At 39.4% G+C, this 21,450-nt stretch overlaps 1 protein-coding gene across 1 annotated transcript in view; it reads right to left on the bottom strand.

The window, feature by feature from the left end:
* The window catches only part of LOC120533064 (RNA exonuclease 1 homolog), a 29,877-nt gene extending 8,767 nt beyond the window's left edge, over nucleotides 1–21,110 (bottom strand). Inside the window, exons 1-13 of the mRNA XM_039759701.1 lie at nucleotides 20,865–21,110; nucleotides 14,534–15,810; nucleotides 14,339–14,434; nucleotides 13,767–13,977; nucleotides 10,902–11,053; nucleotides 10,199–10,336; nucleotides 9,927–10,035; nucleotides 9,745–9,804; nucleotides 9,345–9,491; nucleotides 7,729–7,842; nucleotides 3,749–3,822; nucleotides 3,484–3,594; nucleotides 552–667 (exon numbers count right to left, since the gene is read on the bottom strand). Coding sequence (XP_039615635.1) covers nucleotides 552–667; nucleotides 3,484–3,594; nucleotides 3,749–3,822; nucleotides 7,729–7,842; nucleotides 9,345–9,491; nucleotides 9,745–9,804; nucleotides 9,927–10,035; nucleotides 10,199–10,336; nucleotides 10,902–11,053; nucleotides 13,767–13,977; nucleotides 14,339–14,434; nucleotides 14,534–15,810; nucleotides 20,865–21,006 — 2,747 coding nt within the window. The 5' untranslated portion in view covers nucleotides 21,007–21,110. The remainder of the gene's footprint in view (nucleotides 1–551; nucleotides 668–3,483; nucleotides 3,595–3,748; nucleotides 3,823–7,728; nucleotides 7,843–9,344; nucleotides 9,492–9,744; nucleotides 9,805–9,926; nucleotides 10,036–10,198; nucleotides 10,337–10,901; nucleotides 11,054–13,766; nucleotides 13,978–14,338; nucleotides 14,435–14,533; nucleotides 15,811–20,864) is intronic.
* Between the last annotated feature and the right edge of the window lie 340 nt (nucleotides 21,111–21,450).

Below are 21,450 nucleotides of genomic sequence, written 5' to 3'. Positions count from 1 at the left end.
AGCAAACATTTAAAAAGCCTGTACAGCAGCTGTCTGTCTCATCTACTCTTTGTCTTATTTCCGACCCCGTGTGTGGTTAAATCTTTTGGCACAAAGTCTTGTCTTGTGAGACAAGAGCTCTATATTTTTTAGTTTATAATTAAAAAAAAACAGAATAAGAATCTGAAAGCCAACATCACATTAAATCTGGCTTATTTTAAAACCTACATATCATTCTTTTCAGAATATGTCAAACTTTAAAGCGTGACAAAATCGTTTTAGGCTTAGGATTTTGATATTATATTAATATATAGGTAGAGAATTTCTGCAGTACTTAAGACATTTGCATTTTGTTAACAGCAAACTCCTCTTTTGCAGTGAGCTGTGCTTGTTCACTGCAATACACCACACAGAGTTGGAGTGCATATACAGCATCTAGGTTAACACATCTTCCATGGTTCCCCATTAACAGATCCCATTAGCACCCTCCAGCTTTAACCGAGAACTACACTAAATAGTTTTGAGAACAGCAGTTACTTATCAAAGGCTTCATTACCTTTTACCTTAATTACCTGGTGTTGTAGTCAAGGACTTCATTATCAGTTTTCACAAAAGTATCATATACAACTTGAAGCCCAGGGTTTACAACTGTAACTCTTGCAAGTTCAAGACCTTGAGTGGTATAGCACTAAAACAAAAAAGTGATGAAGGGAGAATACATTTATAAGAATACTACCAGTCTTAAAAAAAGAGTACATTTAAAAAGTTACAGAATTTCTTCAGTCCTAGATTATATTAATTTAGCACATGAAACTGTTCTTCAATGGGGCTAAAAAAAGTGTTCGGGATCCAAATATGAAAACTGCCTTAAACACCCATGACTCGCCACAGCTTTCACATATGAGGCATCAATAAGAGAAAGCTTGAAATTCAGATTCTTCAGACTATTTTTCTTGAGGCAAGAATACATTTCTTGTTCTCCGCAGCAATTGTGGGCGGAGTTTTGACATTGTCCCACCCCCCACATACCTTTAATGCAGGCACACATACCGAAATCATACAAAGTTTATTCCCGCCTGTCTGAAATTTGTTCAATTTGCAATTTTGTAAACATTGCATTCTGAATATGAAATGCCTCAATGTCCGACTACAATTGCTAGAAAAGCTGAGCCAGCACAGCACATGAAATCAAGAGACAGCTGAAGAGATGTTACAGGTATATTTAGTTTTAAATTAGGTCAAAGTTTAGTATCGATGTTTTATCAGAGTGGTAGTGCAGAGCCATCATTCCAGCCTCTCTAAAGCACAGGCTGCACATTTTCCCCGTGTATTTGTGGACAGATGTCGGTCAGTGTCATTAACTGTGGGTAGTACCAGTTGATACAAAATACTGGAAATCTCAGTAATACTTGGACTAAGTTTTTGTTAATTGACGTTATGCGCTGTTAAGCAATGTTACACCTACCCCCCTTTTAGCGGGGTATACAACTTGCGTATGAAAGCATAAAGACTGAGTTACCATCCGATTTTTTTTTTTCCCCAGTTATTGTCCATCTGTTGACAGATGGATTCACATCTGGGTATCAACATTCAATAATGTCAAACAGTGCTTGGAGAGGATTTGTCAAGGTGACGAGTATATGCTGGAGGAAAACTTCATTTCAGGGGCTGAAAGGTTGCCACAGAGGAAGACTAGTAGTGAGGTGAAGCACACAGTCAGTCTCCTTTTAAAAGGACTCAGAGGTTTTGCTTTTTCCTTCCTAAAAATGGTAGATACATATTGTAAAACAGTACGACGACATCTTAAGACACAGAGCAATACCGGACAACACCCTTGGGACTTGGAGGTAAACCCTTGGGTAAGTTTTATAGCTTTTGGTTTCATGCTGGAATCCTGGCCACCTTTAGCCCCACTGCTAGCTACAAGAATAAACCAAGTACACAACATTTTATAAAATGGATGGCAAAAATGAAGGTTTACTCCTAATGCTTTGCCACACAACAAACCACCTAGATTGGGACCCGAGTGGAATAATCATGGTATATAAATTGAAAAATAAAACAAAATTATTCTTTAACTACACGGTGTGCACAATCATGCAAGTGTGTATTTTGACCATATCATTTGTATTTATGTATTCCGAATCTAAGCTGTACAAACTTGGTTATTGGAATTTAATCATTTCAGGTGATGTGTATTTGTGTAATGAGGGAGGGTGTGGCCTAAGGAGATCAACACCCTATATCCAGGTGTGCAGAATTCGGCAGCTCGTTTTCCTCAGGCAAAAAATGGGCCAAAAAAAAAAATTTGACACTAAAAAGTCAAAAATTGTAGAAAGTCTTTCAGGGGGATGCAGGACTCTTGAAATTGTTCAGATACTGGGGTGTGATCACAGATCATCAACATGGCCACAAGAAACGGGTTGGGGGAAAAAAAAAAACGCGAAATTAACTGACAAAGATTTGAGAAGAATCAACAACGTAAAAGTTACCAGGAACCCATTATCCTCCAGTGCTGTCATATTCCATTCCTATATGGGAGTGCCCAGAAGTACAAGGTGTTCTTGACCACCACTGAACAATACAAATTGAAACGTCAAGACTGGGCCAAGAAATATCTGAAGACAGATTTTTTTCAAAGGTTTTATGGACTGATGAGATGAGCGACTCTTGATGGATGGGCACAGAGCTCCACTTCGACTCTGACGCCAGCAAGATGAAGGTGGGGTACTGGTATGGTATTATTAAAGATGTGCTAGTTGGACCTTTTCAGGTTTAAGATGAACTCAAAAATCAACTCACAAACCTACTGCCAGTTTAGAAGAAAAAGTCTGCATCTTTCTAGAAGACCAAGATTTTTATGCAGGACATCGCTCCATCACATGCATCGAAGTACTCCACTGCATGGCTAGCCAGTAAAGGCCTTAAAGATAAAGAAAAATGACATGGCCCCCTTCCTCACCGGACCGAAAGCCCTTAAAATGGCAGATTTATGGAGAAGGAAGAGAACACCAGTCTGAACAGTCTGGGGGAGGCTGTGGTTGTTGCTGCACAAAAAGTTGTCAATAGATCAAGAAACTGAGACACTATGAATGGAAGGCTTATGACTGTAATTGAACAAAAAGGATGGCTATATTGGTCAATGATTTTTTTTTTTTTTTTGAAATGTCAGAAATGTTTTTGTAAATTTAGAGTTATTCTCACTTTAACAGATTTAAAAAAAATAAAACACAAGTCAGATGGGAAAATTTGTTTTTCTTTTAGTTGCATAATAATTCTGCACACTAATAGTTGCCTAATTGTGCACACATACCTGTATGTATTCCCCTGAGAATGTTCACACTCACCTTTCCTTTGTAAAGCATTCAAGTTACAGGTTTAACAACATTTTGGATTGACTGATAGCACTGTATTTGTTCCATATTAAAATGAATCCCCAAAAATACAACTTGCTTTAAAAATTGTGCACACAGTGTCTAGTATCCCCTCCCTCCAGATTCTCACCATTTCACAATCAACTGCAAAAACACCAGGGTTCCCATTATTAGGAACTGGCTTGGAAAAAGTCTTCACAAAGCCTCCAACGTTGTCCCTCTGACCATCATGTACATGGAACTATTTGGTGGAGTAGAAAGAAGTGAAGGGGTAGTCAGTGGAGGGGTAAGGAGGAAAATAAAAAAAATTCAGGGCATTCTTCTAAAACCGAAGCTAAAAAACCCCCTTTGTCACTTTCACTCCAAAACTGTTTAACTAGCAAGCAACAAGATACCTGAAAGGTCTCGCAGCCAGGGGTTCCCACTGCTCCTTCACAGCAGCTGTAACGACAGTCTATGCCACCGGGTACTACAAAGACAAGATTGAAAAGAAAACAAAAATGCTTAAAAATGGAAAAAATGTGCAAATAGTGTAGCACGTGTCTATTTCAGGAGAAACTGGTCTCCCCTACACCTTAACATTAGTCAATTTGGTTTTTTTTTTTTTTAAAATGAGAATGCTGTAAAAAAAAAAGTAAGAATTTTCAGTCTATGCTGAATGACCAGTACTGTATCTGGTTCACATTTTAGAATCGGTCCAGGCCTTGCACCCTGTGCTTGCTAGGATAGGCTCCAGCAGACTTGCTCAGGATAAAGTGGGTTAGAAAATGGATGAATAATTCTGAACACAATAGGATTAATCTAATCTACTCGGATATGGACAACCCCATCTGTACCATTCAGAATGACAAGCAGTTTAAAATGCTTAATTTAAATAAAAAGTCAGATACTAAAGTGGCACTGGTTTCCTCCCATAGTCCAAATATATGCAGGTTAGGTGCATTGGCGATTCTAAACTCTCCCTAGTGTGTGTGTGTGTGTGTGTGTGTGTGCGCACATGCCCTGCCTGGAGTTTGTTTCCTGCCTTGTGCTCTGTGTTGGCTGGGATTGGCTCCAGCAGACCCCCCCAGTGACCCTGTAGTTAGGATATAGCAGGTTGGATAATGGATAGATTGAGCTTTGGCCAGGTTACACAGCATCTGTTTTGGTCTCCATTGATTTCAGTCTTCCATATTCCTTCTGATGAGATGTTCTGTGCCTCTTTCCTATAAAGAGGACTGGTGACGTAACCTGCATTATATCTACATAGCCCCTAATCTCTACTGTAAGTTGTGACTTGTGTAGGTCTCTTGGTGGCCTCCCTTACTAGTCCTGTTCTTGCAAAAATCACTCATTTTTTTGTAGATGGCCTGCTGTAACAGATTTAAATCTATTCTATGCTTTATAGTGGGTTGGATAATGGATGGATGGATACTAAAGTGGTGGGCAGTTTATTTCAAATTAGGGAGAAAAGTTTTCAAACTTGCGCTTTTAGCTGTTAAATATTCAGGTTCACTTTATAAACAAGCTGGTAAAAATTATTCAGGGCAAAAGCTAGTTTGACAAAGCACAAGTCATACTGGTTTGTAATGCTGCAGAAAATATTCTGAAGTACAGCCTGTTTTCACTCGCATCCCAGAGATGTGGAAGTGATACAGTATTAGCCAAGTTGATTCAATACAAAAAAAATTATATATTAATTACATATCAGAAAAATGCTTGCAGTTTTGGGGTAAGCAAAATAAGCCAAGTTGGGGAGCATGCACTGGTACAGTGCATTGCTGCACCCACTACATGACAAAACTCCCAGGTCCAATTCCACCCTCCGGAAATAACCTATCTGCTGCAGTCAGGGGTTACGTGGGGGACCCCTTGGCCTGGTCCAGTCACTCGGGTCCCCAACAATGAGGATCTTACGAGCTGGATCACCCTCGGGGAAATGCGCCACATGGCTGTAGTGCTGTAACTGGCGCTCCCTCACAATGCATGCAATATGCCTCATTCAGGTCTCCATGAGCAACTGCTCATTCAGCACAAAGTAAAAACCAACCAAACCCAAGGATTCTCTGAAGAGACACAGTACTGAAGGAGTCCAGTCTTCATCTCAGGTCACTGGAAAGCATTCATGTCTCACAAACAGTAGGCACCAGGACTCTAAAAGACTTGGATCTACATCCTTTTAATGAGATATCAGGATCACCAAACACCCCTTTCCAGTGACTTCATGAAATGCTCTCCCAATCTGTCTGACTTCATAGGAAGAGTCACCTGACAAATGAATGTCACTGGCGAGGTAAGTAAACCTCTCGACAATGTCGACACTCTCTCCGCAGATAGACACACTGCTGATGGCCGTGCCCAAGAGGTCATTAAAGGCCTGGCTCTTGGTTTTTATCAGGACATTCGTAAGCCCAGACACCTCAACTCAGTCTCTCGAGTGCCCCAATCATGGCCTCCATTGACTCTGCAAAGATCACAGCATCGTCAGCAAAGATCTATGAATCTCTCCTTACCAACAGATGCCCCAAAGCCACTGGACCCCATGACCTTGCCCAACACCCAGTCCATTTAAGCATTGAATAGAGTAGGAGCAGAACACACCCCTCATGAACCCCAGAATCAACTGGGAAAATGCAGAGGGTCTGCCTTCACTCTGCACAGCACCAGTGTACAGGCCGGCCATGATATCCAGCAACCTTGAGGAACCATCTGGATGTCCCACAGGACATTTTTTTTTTTTTAATAAAACACAACAAAGCACATTGTGGAAATAAGGCTCAATTTTTTAAATGTGTGGTACGTTTATATTACTATTTAAAAAGGAGATACAACTTAAAAAAAAAAAAAAAACCCAAAGTAAACAAGACTGTAGAGCTCAGACTAGAAAGGCAAATATTAAAAATTGTACTTTTGATGTGCTTTTAGGGAAGGATGTTGCATATTAGGAGAATTTGAGGGCCGAGGAGACTTGTAAAATCTATAGTAGTATACAGTAAGTATTCTCTTTTGCATAAGACTCATTGGGTGTGGGGGGAGAAATCACAATCAGCTTGGTAAGACAAAATTCACATTGTATTTAGCTACATGATAGTGGTAAGAGTAGCCTCATTGATAAGTAACAAGACCACAAACAGTTGTCAAATTTTACTATAATGAAACTTTGACACTGTACCATGCTGGTTTAGTAATTTTCCACATTAGAATGACCTCCTCAAAAAAAAAAACCCCCCAGTAAAATGTAGGTTTGGAGGTGGGCCCAGCACCCTGGGGGACACTTGTAGCACTGCTGCCTCACTGTAAAGGAGGCCAGGGTTCACATTCTGGGTCCTTTCTGTGTGGAGTTTCCATGTTCTCCCCACATCTGTCTGGGTTTAATCCAGCTGCTCTGGTTTCATACCACTGTCCAAAGACATGTAGGTTAGGTGAACTGGAAAATGCTAAAATTGCCCTTTGTGTGCATTGGTATTTGGTTGCCGTGTAATAGACAAACACCATGTCCTGGGTTTGTTCCTGCCTTACAGTCTATGCTAGCTGGGATTGGCTCCAGCAACCCTGGATTGGATAAGCAGATTAGAAAGCAACATGACATTTTGGAAGGCTTATTCCTTTAAGCTTGCCACTTTCAACAGCATCCCGACGATCACAGGTATCATTAATTTAAGATGATCAGCTGGTAAAAGTGAACCACCCAAGAATAAGCTTGCAGTGCAGACACGTCTGGTTTCTCTACAAACCACAGAGATATGCAAGTCAAGATGAACGTTCTTTACTGCCTCACCAAAACAATTCTGTTAGACGTTGTCAAGGGTTTAGCGCTCTCTCACCTGATCAAAAGGTCCTGCAGGAATGCAAGGGGACAATGTTGTGCATGTCCACACAAGGTTAATGGACTATGGTATGGATTAGGGGCAATTAACTTAAGGCATATACAGTGCCTTCCATTTATATTTAAAAAAAAAAAAAACACAAAACAAAAAGGGTACAAGCGCAATTTATATAAAAACCCCACTTGCCTTACTAAGGAGCAGTGTTTTTCCTTCATCATCATGTTAGCATAGGTTTTAATCTAAAAATTAAGGCGCTTATGACCAGGATTGGGGTTACGAGAGAGAGAGAGAGAGAGAGAATCAAAATCGATCGATCGATTAGAAGCAGGCACTGATACAGTGCATTGCCACACCCACCACACAACAAACCAACTCAGGATCCAGATTAGGACCAGAGTGCAGCCAGGCAATGGGCGACACCTTGGCACCACACTAGTTCAGATGGAGTGAAACCGTGGGAGGTTTTGCATGGAGATATGAATTAAAATGTACCAATTTTTAAAAAGCTGTTATACCATCTAAAGAACATTTCTACACCACCTTCCAGACCCACAAAAAACCACACCTACCTTTTCTCTTAAGGACTCTGCCAGAATGGTAGGTGCACTCTTCCTTTCGAACATGCTTTCCACATGTGGTCACAGAATAGGTTGCTCCACACCGGCAACATATTCTTTTAAAGGCTTGGAAAGAAAAAAAAAAAAAAACACACACCACACACAACATAGTAAGAAGATGGTTCACCTGTTCAAGTATTTTTGGCAAACTTTATCAGATACAACATTTAGAAGGTGATGCAAGATTGCCAAGAAGTTCAAATAAAGACCTTGAGACTTGCAAAAGAAACTCAGAAAATGCTTCCTAAAAAGGTACACTAAAAAAAAAAAAGGTTTTCAATGTGTACAGTAATCCCTCGCTATATCGCGCTTCGACTTTCGTGGCTTCACTCTATCGCGGATTTTAAATGCAAGCATATCTAAATATATATCACAGATTTTTCGCTGGTTCGCGGATTTCTGCGGACAATGGGTCTTTTCATTTAAAGTACATGCTTCCTCAGTTTGTTTGCCCAGTTGATTTCATACAAGGGGCGCTATTGGCAGATGGCTTAGAAGCTACCCGATCAGAGCATGTATTACATATTAACTAAAACTCCTCAATGATATACGATGTGCTTCCCCAAGCGGATTGTTTGCTTTTCTCTCTGCGCCTGACGGAGGGGGTGTGAGCAGAGGGGCCGTTTGCCTAGAGGATATGGACGCTCCTCTAAGAAACGAAAGCACGTATTGATTTTTTGATTGTTTGCTTTAATCTCGCGTGCTCTGACGTTCTCTGCGCCTGACGGAGGGGCTGTTTGCACAGAGGCTGTTTGTTTAGAAGATACGGAGGCTACTCTAAAAAATGCTGAAAGACTTACCTTCACATTGCTCCCTTCTTTGCGGCTGCTTTATCACGGTGCTCATACTTCAAAAAATCAATACGTGCTGTTGGGCTTTTATTGTTTTTCTCTCTCTCGCTCTCTCTCTCTGACATTCTCTGCTCCTGACGGCGCTCGTTTGAAGAGAAGATATATTTGCATTCTTTTAATTGTGAGAAAGAACTGTCTTCTGTCTTGTCATGGATCACAGTTTAAACTTTTGACTAAATGGTGCTATGTCTAGAGGGCTCTAATAATGTTAACAGTGTGGGTGAGTTTATAAGGGCTTAAAATATATAAAAATAACCATACAAACATATGGTTTCTACTTCGCGGATTTTCATCTATCGCGGGGTTCTGGAATGCAACCCCCGCGATCGAGGAGGGATTACTGTATAATTAAATGGTACATGTTTACTATTGGTTGTTACTTTATTGATGTGTAAAGGGGGTGTGCTGGGGTTTGACCCGGACAATACTTTAATGGTTTATTTTTTTTATTAGCATATTACACTGTATGAATTTCTGCTTATGGTTAAACATTGCCTTCTGCTGGAATGTGTTGTAAAGAAAATGCAGGTATTTACTACAAAGTTATATCGTTGGCCTAAAAATAGTCACTTTATGGTAAAATTCTGGCAACACAGCTGCCAGTACTTGACCATAAATTTACATACACATACAGTGTAGAGTGGACATACGATACTTAAGGTGATTTTTGTGTTTTTTATTTTTTTTTAATCAAGTCAGTGACCAAACTCTACTTACCGTCATGAACAGTCTTCTTAGGTTCTTTGCAACATATTGCATTCCCTGGCTTTTCAGGATGCTGAACAGGAAAGCCACCATCTCTTAACATTTCCCAGGATAGGACATGTTCTTTTAACTGTTCATAAAATGATGTCCAAGTAGAGTCTGAAACAAACATGTAGCCCTCAGAAAAATCTGATTTTGGCATTCGCCTCTTCTTCCCTACAAGCTTAGAATTTTAAATAACCCCACTATTACAAACAAAAACACTTAGTTTTCAAATATACTTGCTAGCTTCAACTCAAAGAATTAGTAGTAAACCACAACCACCATCTTCACAAGCATAAGCAATTAAGTGCAGTTTTATATTCTTGCAATGGTGGGAGGCATTTAAAAAAAAAAAAAAAAAATCAGTTACCGATAAATCCTCCTGCATCACCAACAGATGTTTCACCTCTGGACATCTGTAGGTCTTCAGCTTCCATTACAGAAAGGGGTGGGAAGACAAGAGTTAAAGAAAGAAACCTAGTGTAATATAAAAGCATCATTCATGCCTCATAGTGCCAATGTACACATCTTAGTAAAGGTTTATGAAATTACATAAGCAGCTGGTTTGGTTCTTAATCTTCTTAAGGGCATTCACAGCAATACTCAAATATTTCATCTTGTTGCTGCTACGGTCAAACACGGCTTTTTCTTCGTTCAGTGCCTATTTTGGGAAATGAAGAAAAGTTTAAGCAGTTTAAGAGATTCCTGTGTTAAAAAAAATGTAAGCTTGGCCATAAGATGCTGCAGTTTTCAAAAAGGGGTTTTATTTTATTTATTTATTTTTTTTTTTTAAATACATCTCCAAAAATCCCATCAATACAAACCTTTTCAAAAGCCTCCTGGACAGTCGAGGAGGTTTTAAGAAACTCTTCAACAAAACAATTAACATAACGCTGTCTCACGTCATGTGGAACCTTTGAAGTGCTCACAACAGCTTTCGTTTTCCTACGACTGGAGACTGCCTAAAACAAGTCATTGAGAAAACTTTATAAACAGATAAATAAAAAATTTACAAGGACTATTGGCATTTAAAACTCATTAGATCTCTGAAAGCCTTAAGTTAAACTGCTGGAACAAGTACAATTTTAGGCATGAAAAATTCCCTCCGAGATAAAGTTTATACTCGTCTACCAATCTTGAATGTGATCTTTTGAGATGCTATCCATCTTAATAAAAAGGAGAAGGGTCAGTCTGTGTCCATCCAGTTGCTCCTTCCAGCAGATGTCACAGGCATTAGTAATATTTTATTGTTACAATATGTGTCATTGGTTGTAATAAAATGCACTGCATTTGTCATTCCTACATGCATTCCAATATATTGGTGCACTGCAAAATGTTAATGAAACATTAAAATGCAAAGGTCTACATCGACTACTTCGATTTCAACCCGTTTTGGAACGGGCAGCTTTGAGTTGGACAATTCCCACTGCTCACCTTGCCGCTTCAAAAACTAGTACGAAAGCGCCAGTGCTAGCAATTCTTTAAGGCAAAAATCCTTGAGGAATATAGCAAGTAAAAAAAAAATACCTTGGCAGGGGTGAAGGTTGTTCTGTGCGCAGACGGTGTGGCAGGGACACTTGTTAATCCATTAGTAACGGTGCTCTCTGGTATGACAACTTGCATGTTGGCACCCCATGGAGAAACGGCCAATGCAGGAACTTGAACCATATTTAAACAAACTGAGAAGGAAGATGCCACATTTGACATTAAAATATACTCTCCCAAATTTGATATTCAATTTAGTGTACAGAGCCTGACAAATTGTTCAGTTTGGAACTGAAATTTAGGGATATGCAACATTGAAATAAAGATAAATTTAAAAAAAAAAAAAAAAAAATTAAGGGGTGTTGGAAGTTTCTACAAAATGGATCCTGAAAGTTTTTTTTTTTTTTTTTATATAAATGATGCACTTCATTTTTGGCTTGGATTTAAACACAGAACAGGCTCTAAAAATAAAATTATTCAAGCAAAAGTTTAGTGTAAAATCCAAAAGGGGTCTCGAAACAACTGGGCTGGAATTACAAATAAAATAAAATCCACCGCCTCTCTCCACCAGTATCTTTGAGCTCCTCAAGACCTTGGTCTAACATATCAGGCTCTGGCTACTGAACAATTCATTAACCTTTTTAAAGTATTTTCTCCCACTTAGATGTACATCTAATTAGCCTTTTGACAATTATAATCCATATGTATGTGGCATCATTGGAGTCAAAGTACCTACAAAAAAATAAAAAGAATTTCCCCTCTTGGACATTTTCATGTTATGCAACACTGAAATCAGAGAGAGCGAGTGCTTAATTTGGCTTTTTGAGATTAGTTAGATTTACATCACTTTGCAGAAATCAGTTTTCACATTAAATATAAAAATAAATAAAATAAGTGAATCAATCTATCGGTGGCTCTCCTTAAAATGACCTCTAACTCACTGGTGCAGCAAATTGACTTAGGAAGTCCCATAATTACTTCAATGGGTCACCTGTCTAGTCAAGGGGTTTCAATGGGCTGCAGTATAAATGTATCCAACTACAGTATATCTGCAAGGTCCAGCTTGGGAGTAAAGTAGCCTGACCCACACAATGAAGGCGAACCAACACTCCAAGCAACTCCCAAAAACAGCCCAAGTCAGGGGTTGGAGAAAATAACCAAGTCACCAAATATCCCTAGTCTACTTAAATTGGGGGGGGGGTTAAAGCATAGCATAGACTTAAATCTGTTACAGCAGGCCATCTACAGAAAGTGAGTGAATTTTGCAAGAACAGGACTAGTAAGGGAGGCCACCGAGAGACCTACACAAGTCACAACCTACAGTGGGGATTAGGGGCCATGTAGATAGAATGCAGGTTACGTCACCAGTCATCTTTAAAGGAGAGAGGCACAGAACATCTCGGCAGAAGGCATATGGGAGACTGAAATCAAAGGAGACCAAAATTGAGCTTTGGCCAGGTTACACAACGCATATCTATCCATTATGCAATCCGCTATATCCTAACTACAGGGTCACGGGGGTCTGCTGGAACCAATCCCAGTCAACACAGGGCTCAAGGCAGGAAACAAACCCCAGGCAGGGCACACACACCAAGCATACACTAGGGACAATTTGGGATCGCCAGTCCACCGAACCTGCATGTATTTGGACTGTAGGAGGAAACCAGAGTACCCGGAGGAAACCCACACAGACACGAGAAGAACATGCAAACTCCATGATGGGAGGACCTGGGAAGCGAACTCGGGTCTCCTTACTGCAAAGCAGCAGCACACCGTGCATATCCACATTAATCAAAAACAAACCAGCCCTCCAGTTAAGTATGCTGGGGGCAACATGTGATGTTGGGATGCTTCTCACCCATGGACAAACTGGTGAGGAAGGCAGGCTCTATTGTTGGCATGGAGCTGGACAGTTTGACATCCGTGGCAGAGCGACGGGCGCTGAGCAGGCTCCTGTCAATCATGGAGAATCCACGGCATCCACCGAACAGGATCATCTCCAGACAGAGGAGCAGCTTCAGCGACAGACTGCGGTCACCGTCCTGCTCCACTGACAGACTGAGGAGACCCCACACTGTGCGACTCTTCAGTCCTACCCGAGGGGGTAAACGTTAACAATACAAAGTTATTGTCTGTTCTACCTTCATTGTTAATCACTCTTTAATTTAATATTGTTTTAATCAGTATGCTGCTGCTGGAGTTTGTGAATTTCCCCTTAATTAATAAAGTATCTGTCTCTTCTCTGCAGCAGGCCCTAAAAGGCTTGGGAGGGTAAAATGAATGCAGCAAAACAAGGGAGACCCTGGAGGAAAACAAAAGCAACATTACACCTTAGAAGAAATAGGTTTTCCCAACAAGACAATCCTAAGCATAAAGCTTCACAGGAAAAGCATCAAATAAAAATTACTGACAAAAGAAATCCTACTCTGCTGGGCCCTTAACCTTCAATTGCTCCAGGTGCACTGTACAATGGCTGACCCTGCATCCGGACCCCAAGGGATATGCGAAAACTAACAAATTCCTAATACAAGAAATTGTATAAGGCGAAATAAACAAAAAAATAAAGTTATAAAAAGAATGGAGAAAGTGTCCAGATGTATAAAAGACAATCAAGGACTTAAAGCTGTCATAGCAGCCAAAGTTACATCTACCAAATGCGGATTTAATGCGGGTGAATATTTGAACAATTGCCGTGTTTTACACTTTTAGATTAATGTCAAAATGAAGACTACAAAGTAAAGAATCTCCTTGTTGATCGACATTCAAAAAAAAAAAAAAATTAAAATCCACTGTTAATTCAATGTTGTCCAACAATAAACTGCCAAGACGGTGAACACTTTTGGTAGGCGTCACATATGCAGACTCTTAAAGCACATTACTGAAATGTGTTCCAATTACAAAACTTACCAATTTGTCCCGTATTTGGCAGCACAGGAGGGTGAGGACTAGCAACAATTTTTCGTTGATTATTACTAGCAGCAATAAATGCCTGGCCACCTTTCACTGCAGCAGTGAGAACCGTAGCCTTATGCTGTAACTGCTGGATGCGTGTAGGATTACCCACATGGGACATGGGTCCCCTGAATGGCACAATTATCTGTTGTCTGTTTGATTTGACCTGTGTAGAGAATAAAAAGTAACACTTTCCCCCCCAGTTATCAAGTGCAGATGAAATATAGCAAGAGGTGTAAGGATTTAAGAGATATTTAAAATACCACAAGTGCTAATAAATCAATGCAGGACAGGGAGGATTATGCTGGTCTTAAAACTCACTCTATAGCCTGAATACATATTTAAGAATTCAGACAGTTGCTAGTTATGGGGGTAGGCTTCAATTAAGGTGTCATTTTAGACCAAATATTTAAAAAGCAACTTGTTGCAGGCAAATACTTAAATGAAACAAAACAAGCATTTGGAGATAAGATACTAGCTTTCAAATCCCCATTTCCAAACCCAGAATCAGTAAGCAATGACATTACATTATACTTTGACACATGTGCAACCCTTTTCTTCTGCCCTGGGAGTAAAGTCTCTTTTCTCTCCAATTCTCTTTGATCTGCATTAAATTCATTTTCCTATGGAGGAGGAAGAAAAAAAAAAAAAAAAGTAATGTTTTGAGATTGTGCAAAAAATGTACATTTTCACAACATCTTTTAAAAATGTGGCTTACTTACAGCATGGGCATTTGTTTCCTGGTTCAACGCATTATCTTCCAGTTTCATCTCACTGGACTCCATAAAAATTCGGTAACATTCCTCCATTGGGTCAGTATCGGACAAATCAAGCTCCATATCAGAGTCGTTTGCTTCAGATTCTGAATCACTCTTACCATTTTGCTCAGTTTCGACACTAGGGCTATCCCGCTGGTCAGAGGAGGTACTCGTGCATTCCAATGCAGATGTTTCATCAAACCATGCTTCTTCTTGAACAGGCAAGCCAAGACTTTCCTCCGTTAGCAAGCTCACTTCCATTTCAAGCTCATCCTTCATAACTCTCTTTTCAGTTTCGCCAGTTACTTTCTCAGATTTCGCTTTTAGTGATAAACTCTTATTAGTGGTCCGAAATGCAGCATTGCTTGGAGTTGTGACTAGTGTCCCACATCCAGCTACATTTGGGTCTTCTCCAAAAGAGCCAGTCATACTTTCTGCAGATGAACCTAGTAAACTATCGACAACACAAGATTCGGTTTCACTCCATTCAAAGAATTCTTCAACATCAAGCTTTTCCAACAACTGGCATTCACTTTCCTCCTTAGAAATTATAGGAAGGAAACTAGATTTTGGAACGGCTTTACTTTCTACGCATAATGAAGGGGATAATCCTTTTTGTTCAGTGGTACCATGAAGTCCAGCATCACAATCTCCATTTTTACGTCTTTTAGGGGCATGGGAACGCTTCTCATTCAATGGCGGGATATCAATAATGAGTGTATCAGAGTCTTCACCTTCCATTTCTTGCTTGGATACCTTACATTTAGAAATGGCCTTTCCTTTTACCTCATCCTTCTTAACCCTTTTAACACCCTTGATCTCCAAGTCACACTGCTTTCCACTGCTGTACCCAAGATCAGCAGAATAATTAGACAATGGATCATATTCTAGGTCTGTCGCCGGTTTGGATTTATCTACCACATATTTCGTTTTTGTGGCTACAGTCGAGATCTTTTCATTTCTACACTGACCTATTTTCTTTCCTTCTGCTTCAATGACGTGAACCTTTACTTCTGCATAATCTTCTAGTGTAGGGGAAGCGACAAAGGAGCTTTTTCTTTTTATGGTTTTATAGCGAGACAATTTCTTCTGTTCTTGTTCAACTTCAGATTTTACCATCTCAATTGCTTTATTGATTTTCTCCAGTTCAGAAAGGTCAGCTGCTTTGACTTGCAACTCCTGTGGCGTACTTTGATTTCTGGGTGTACTCTTCAAGGTCCTCACCTTGGTCTTTTCCATCTCTACATGGAAGGAAAAGGCAGACTTAAAAGTAAAAGCACGTAAAAAATACACATTTTACAAAGGCAATCACTATAGCTTAGAGTGGCGATCCCAAACGTGAGGCAATTTGAGAATTTAGGTATGTTAATTTAGAAAATGAAAAAACAGGAATTCACTGTTGATAGAAAAAAAAATTTACAGAGACATTTATATAAACATAGAAGGGATGGTAAAGAAGCCTTTATGCTTTTACAATCTTCTTGGGTTTTTCTACTTGGAAATTGTTTTTACCATTAAAATAGGAATTGTTACAATGAAAATTTTGCAACAAAAATATTAAAATGATCAAAATACAGAAAAAGCAATCATTAAAAGTTCATCCATCCATTATCCAACCTGCTATATCCTAACTACAGGGTCACGCGGATCTGCTGGAGCCAATCCCAGCCAACACAGGGCGCAAAGCAGGAAACAAACCCCGTGCAGGGTGCCAGCCCACCGCCGTCATTAAAGTTACTTATTTATAAATATCACATCTCTTATTACGGGTTTTCAAAACTATTTGCATATTACTTTATATTATTTTTTTTTTAACAATGTTTTAGTGAGTTTGTCAGTACTTCAACTATCCTTTTCTTCTTTTGTTTCCATGATCATTGGAAGCTTGTTTAGACCAAATTAATGACATTAATGGGCTTCCTCCACACGAGTACAAGTTCACTTTTTGAATAGGCAATAAATAAAATGAATGTGTTGCAGTGGGGGACATTATGATTTTAGAGAGACCTAGGTGGGGCCTGGCCAGAAAAAGGTTGGAAACCACTGGCTTAGAGCAAAGATCTCAAACTCTGTTTCAAGGAGGCTGCAATTTTGTTTTTTTTTTTGTTTTTTTAATTTAAATGGTTTTCCTTAACAAGCAGTCAGTTAAGGGCAAGCACTGAACTGGAGGAATCAGAATATTACAAATGTTTGATGTTAAGGGTGACTGCTAACAATGGCTCTTGGTTTTCACTTTAACCAAGGAACAGAATTAAAATTGGTCTTTTGGTGCAAATTGTGTTCTCTTAGCAACAGTAATTGGCTACTAATAAATTAAGGGGTTAGAATGAAAGCCTGATTCAGGAGTTTGGGACCCCAACCTTTAAGCAAAACTGACTGAATCAAGAATGTCACTCCAGCCTTCGGAGGAGCACCGAGTCATGTAATAGAATAAAATGTTCCTTTTAAAAACCTCAAACCACCTGCCTCTAAGAAACACTACACAAGTGAAACCCTACCTTTCATTTCAAGATACAACGTCACCTACTAATGCATTCGTTTTCCCCCCCTACATCTGTTAAGCTCCAGTAATGCATGGTTTATGGGAATACCTAAATTTATTATGGAATACTTCAGCAAGAGTATAGACCCATTACCAGAAAGAGGGAACATATGTTTTGGCATCTCTGTGTTGGTTCCCTGCTCATTTCAGAGTTGATTTTATTAATGGCCTTTAAAGGCACTTAATGGCTTAGCACCATCATACATCTCAGAATCTTTAAACGGATTATGTCACACAATGTAAACTTACAATCCAGTGTTGGTCTTCTGATTGCTCCCAGAGCTAAACACATGAAAAGTGGTGAAGCAGCCTTTAGCGTTTAAGCTCCAAAGATTCGGAGCATAAAACTTCTTAACATACTGCAGGCATCTACTGCAAGTTTTAAAAACAAAAACTTGCTTAAATCTTATTTTAGCATTTCATTTTACTTTTTTCCTTTGAGATTAGTGTTTTGTTTTTTTTTTTTTAATTGGTTTATTATTTGGATCTGTGTTGGATTTTAAATAAATGAAAGGTGCGACATAAAATGACTTTCATTACACCAAAGACAATGGTAAGACATGCATGGGAAAAAAAAAAAAAGTCTTGCGCAAATAATGAAGTTCACCAACTTTCTGCTCAAGTAATAAATATGTTCCCCTTTTACATAAATATTTAAAAATAAGTTCACTATTTTAAATAATGTGCTGTAGAAGTTACACAGGAAAGTCAGTTCTTAAGTTGAATTAATCCTTTCACGCTTTGAAACTTTCAGACTGAACAAGTGATGTACAGCAGCATGTGGGGAAAATGCACAATTAAAACATGCTGTAACATGCAGGTGCATTCAATGTTACACACTTGATTAAATGCTCTGAAAGTTATAATATTTTTCTAGAAACTACAGAAAGTTGGTTACAAAAATATGAAATTTTACTAGGGGGTTCCCTCCGGCTCGCTTCACTTGCCAGGCACTTCACGTCTCTGCTGCTCACGTTGTGAAGGGGGCTGAATGCACCCCAAGGAGATGCGGTCGCTCCTCCGAATAAAAAAAAACTGATACAACGGAAGAGTTTTTTTTTTACCTCCTCTGATTGTGCTACTGCCCCGTGTGATCTGTATCTTGCATGGCGCTTCAAACATTTAAAAGCCTGTACAGCAGCTGTCCTATTCTGTCTTATTTCCGGCCTGGAGCCTGGTTTAATCTCTTGGCATAAACTCTTCTCACGGTACAAGAATTCTAGATTACTTTTAGTTTAGAATTCAAAAACAGAATACAAATCTGAAAAATCTAACAACATCACATTAAAGTTTGATAAACTCTGAAAAGAATGATACCAAACATACTGTATATGTAGGTTTTAAAATAAGCCAGTTTTAAAAAGTGTGACAAAAACAGGTCATAGATGGATAGATAAATCTTGGAAGGGAGACAACATCTTCTCAGAAAACAATTTGACGTCCTACGAGACATTTAAAAATGAGCTCATGGACATCTAACCTAGCAGTTGTTGGAATGCTTTTGGCAGACATTTCACATGCTCCCAGCTCTTAAAACCATGACAAGCAGAGCACGCAGCTCGCCAGCAGATGATCCCAGCACATCTTAGCGTGCATTCAGCCCCCCTTCACAACGTGATCGGCAAAGACATGAAGAGGCCAAAGGACAGCTGCTGTTTTTAAATGATCAACGCACAGCACAACAGAACACGCAGCTCGCCAGCAGCAGAAAGACAGCAGATGATCCAACGGCATCTCCTTAGTGTGTGTTCAGCAGCCCCTCCTTCACTACTCGAGCTGTGTTATACATCCCGCTAGAAAGATTTAACCATGGCCGGAAATGAAGTTTTTTTTTTTTTCCACAAAAGTTTAAGTGAAAATAATGTATATGTAACAATTCCCATGAAAATCTCTTTAAATTGTATATCCGGTAAACCAAATCTCGGGGTGGCAGAGCAAAGCCCCCTAGAGTGTGTGTAATGATAGAGATATTCTGCATCCATACTGAGCTGGGTTTCTTGCTCTGACATTTTAAATTAAAAATAAATTTTAAACAACTTACTATTGGCGAGCACTAACAAGCTTGACAGACTGAAAGGTCTCCTCTCATATGTCAAAATTCTTAAAGCATCACCGTCGCGTGCAAAGGAACTGCTGCGAATACTGAGGCAGTTCTTTCACAAACGCCTAGCCGTTCCCTTTGAATTAAGATCAAGTCTTTCTGTAAAACTCGAATCGTGTATGGAGTGTTATTTAATTTTTTTTAAATCCAATACATCCCTTTTTAGTTAGGAAACCAATTAAAAGGGGTTCCAAAAAAATGGCCCTACGAGACAAGACACCACCCACTTACCTGGCAACAAAACTAAAGGTTTCCAAACATACTTTGGGTCGTTTCATCTTCAGGGCATTTAGTTTGTTTGTCGAAGACCTTTAAGCATTAACCATTACAAAGCGAGGTGTAAAATACATTTAATATCTGAAACGTTAAACCACCAATGAAAATGTCATATTCAATGGCGTAGCTGGGGGCGTTCCGCCCCGGGTGGCACATTTTTGGGGGCGGCATTATTGGCCAAAAGGCTCAGTACGATTCGTGTGTAAGCAGCAGGGTTCGGAAAAAAAAAAAAATCACTCATGAATGAAAAAAAAAATTTTAATTCTGATTTTTACCCACAAATGCTTCAAAAAAATAATTTTCAGACTGTCATTCTGTGACGGCATCAGACGCAACTGTTGAAATGTTCCTCGACGGTATTTTCTTAACCCTGGCACTCCCATGTGACGCTACATAACGGTGAAGATGGACATCAGACAGAAACTGCAAAGGTAGGCACGGAGTTATGCAGAGCCGTAAGGCAGGTTGTGCGAACTGTGCACCCGCACCAGGCGGCGATCGACGACGTAGTTTGATTAAAAAGAAAAAAATAGCACTGAAAAAAAATTAGTAACACATTTATAGATATCTACCTTCAATTTTTACGATTTTGTAAACAACTTGCACATTATAAAGGGGTTTATAGTGTCTTTTATAATCACAGCCGCGTTATTGGAAATAAAAGTGCAGTTCTAGGCAAAATAAAACGAGAATAATGCACTGCTAAAAACCGACATGCACCAATATGTAAACGCACAACTAAGCGGTGTAAGTGTATTTTTATACAGTACTATCTATATCGATTTGTAACTATGTTAAACAATTTTGCTTTGCGCCCCTTCCCCAGCACAACACATACAGTTTAACCGTGTGGGGGAAGTCTGTACAATTTGTATTTATTGACGGATGTTGACGAAATTTGATATCCGAATTCCAAATACGGTCCTTTGAAGCCAATTAGATTTTGATTAGGCCCGATAGGGCACAAAGAGTTTGGCCGTTACACACAGCCGAAATTTGTTCTGTCCTGAATTTTACATTTTTTTTTAAATAGTGTTAATTTTATCAAAAGTATTGTAATTTGTTTATATAAATAAAATTCAAATGCATTTGGTTTCCTTTACAAATAAAATAAGTGTTTTATCCAAGTTTGATTCAAGAAGAGCGCTTATTTCACTTTTGGCACCAAACGTCGTTATGCCACGCTACGCCTCTAATAAATAATACCATCAGTAATCCCTGAGAATTGTAGGTTTAGTCGATTTCTTCCAGTTCGATAAATTACCAAGCATATGACGATAAAAAACACTCGCAGATTTTACTAGATTGTACTAAGGTACGATGTGAAAAGCGTCAGCAGTTCACGGTTCAACTTTGCGCCACGCATGCGTACTTACCCACATTCCCCAGAGGTGCCACGTGATCCAGCGCGCGCTCTGCTTCATGGTCGTGTTTGTAGTGACAGTATGGCCGTTCGCACCTTCCTCGTTTGAAAAAGGGGCAGTCTATACGAATGAACAGCGTAGATGAAGGTAACATTAAGTACCGCTTGCACACACTTCATTAAGAACCAACAGCGTTTATGCAACGTCTGTCGCTATAATTCCGAACTAAGGTACGCAGCTGGTCGCCCGCCTGTTACATGAAGGTCGCTAATTGAGTAATTTAAACGTTTTCACGTGATTCGCTGCAAACGTGCAGATTAATTAAGTAGACTTAAAAAAAACATGGCAGGACTTGTTGGATTAATTTAAAAGGGTATGGAAATGATCATCTTCTTAAAATATGCTGGAGGATTGCTGGGAAGATCTCACATAAAATTGAATTAGGTGGATGTGTGCTCTTGTTTCATGGGTTTAATGATTTAAACGATAAGTCCGACTGTAGCGTCACCTTGGTTATTTCCAATGGCGGTAGTTGATCTAAATCCGTATGATGTGATTAATAAAGTGATAAGTCAGCACGGAGGATCCTCTGTGGCTG

Source organism: Polypterus senegalus, chromosome 7 (assembly GCF_016835505.1).
Source record: "Polypterus senegalus isolate Bchr_013 chromosome 7, ASM1683550v1, whole genome shotgun sequence".
In the NCBI taxonomy this organism is placed as follows: domain Eukaryota; kingdom Metazoa; phylum Chordata; class Cladistia; order Polypteriformes; family Polypteridae; genus Polypterus; species Polypterus senegalus.
This window is presented reverse-complemented; position numbering and strand designations above follow the sequence as displayed.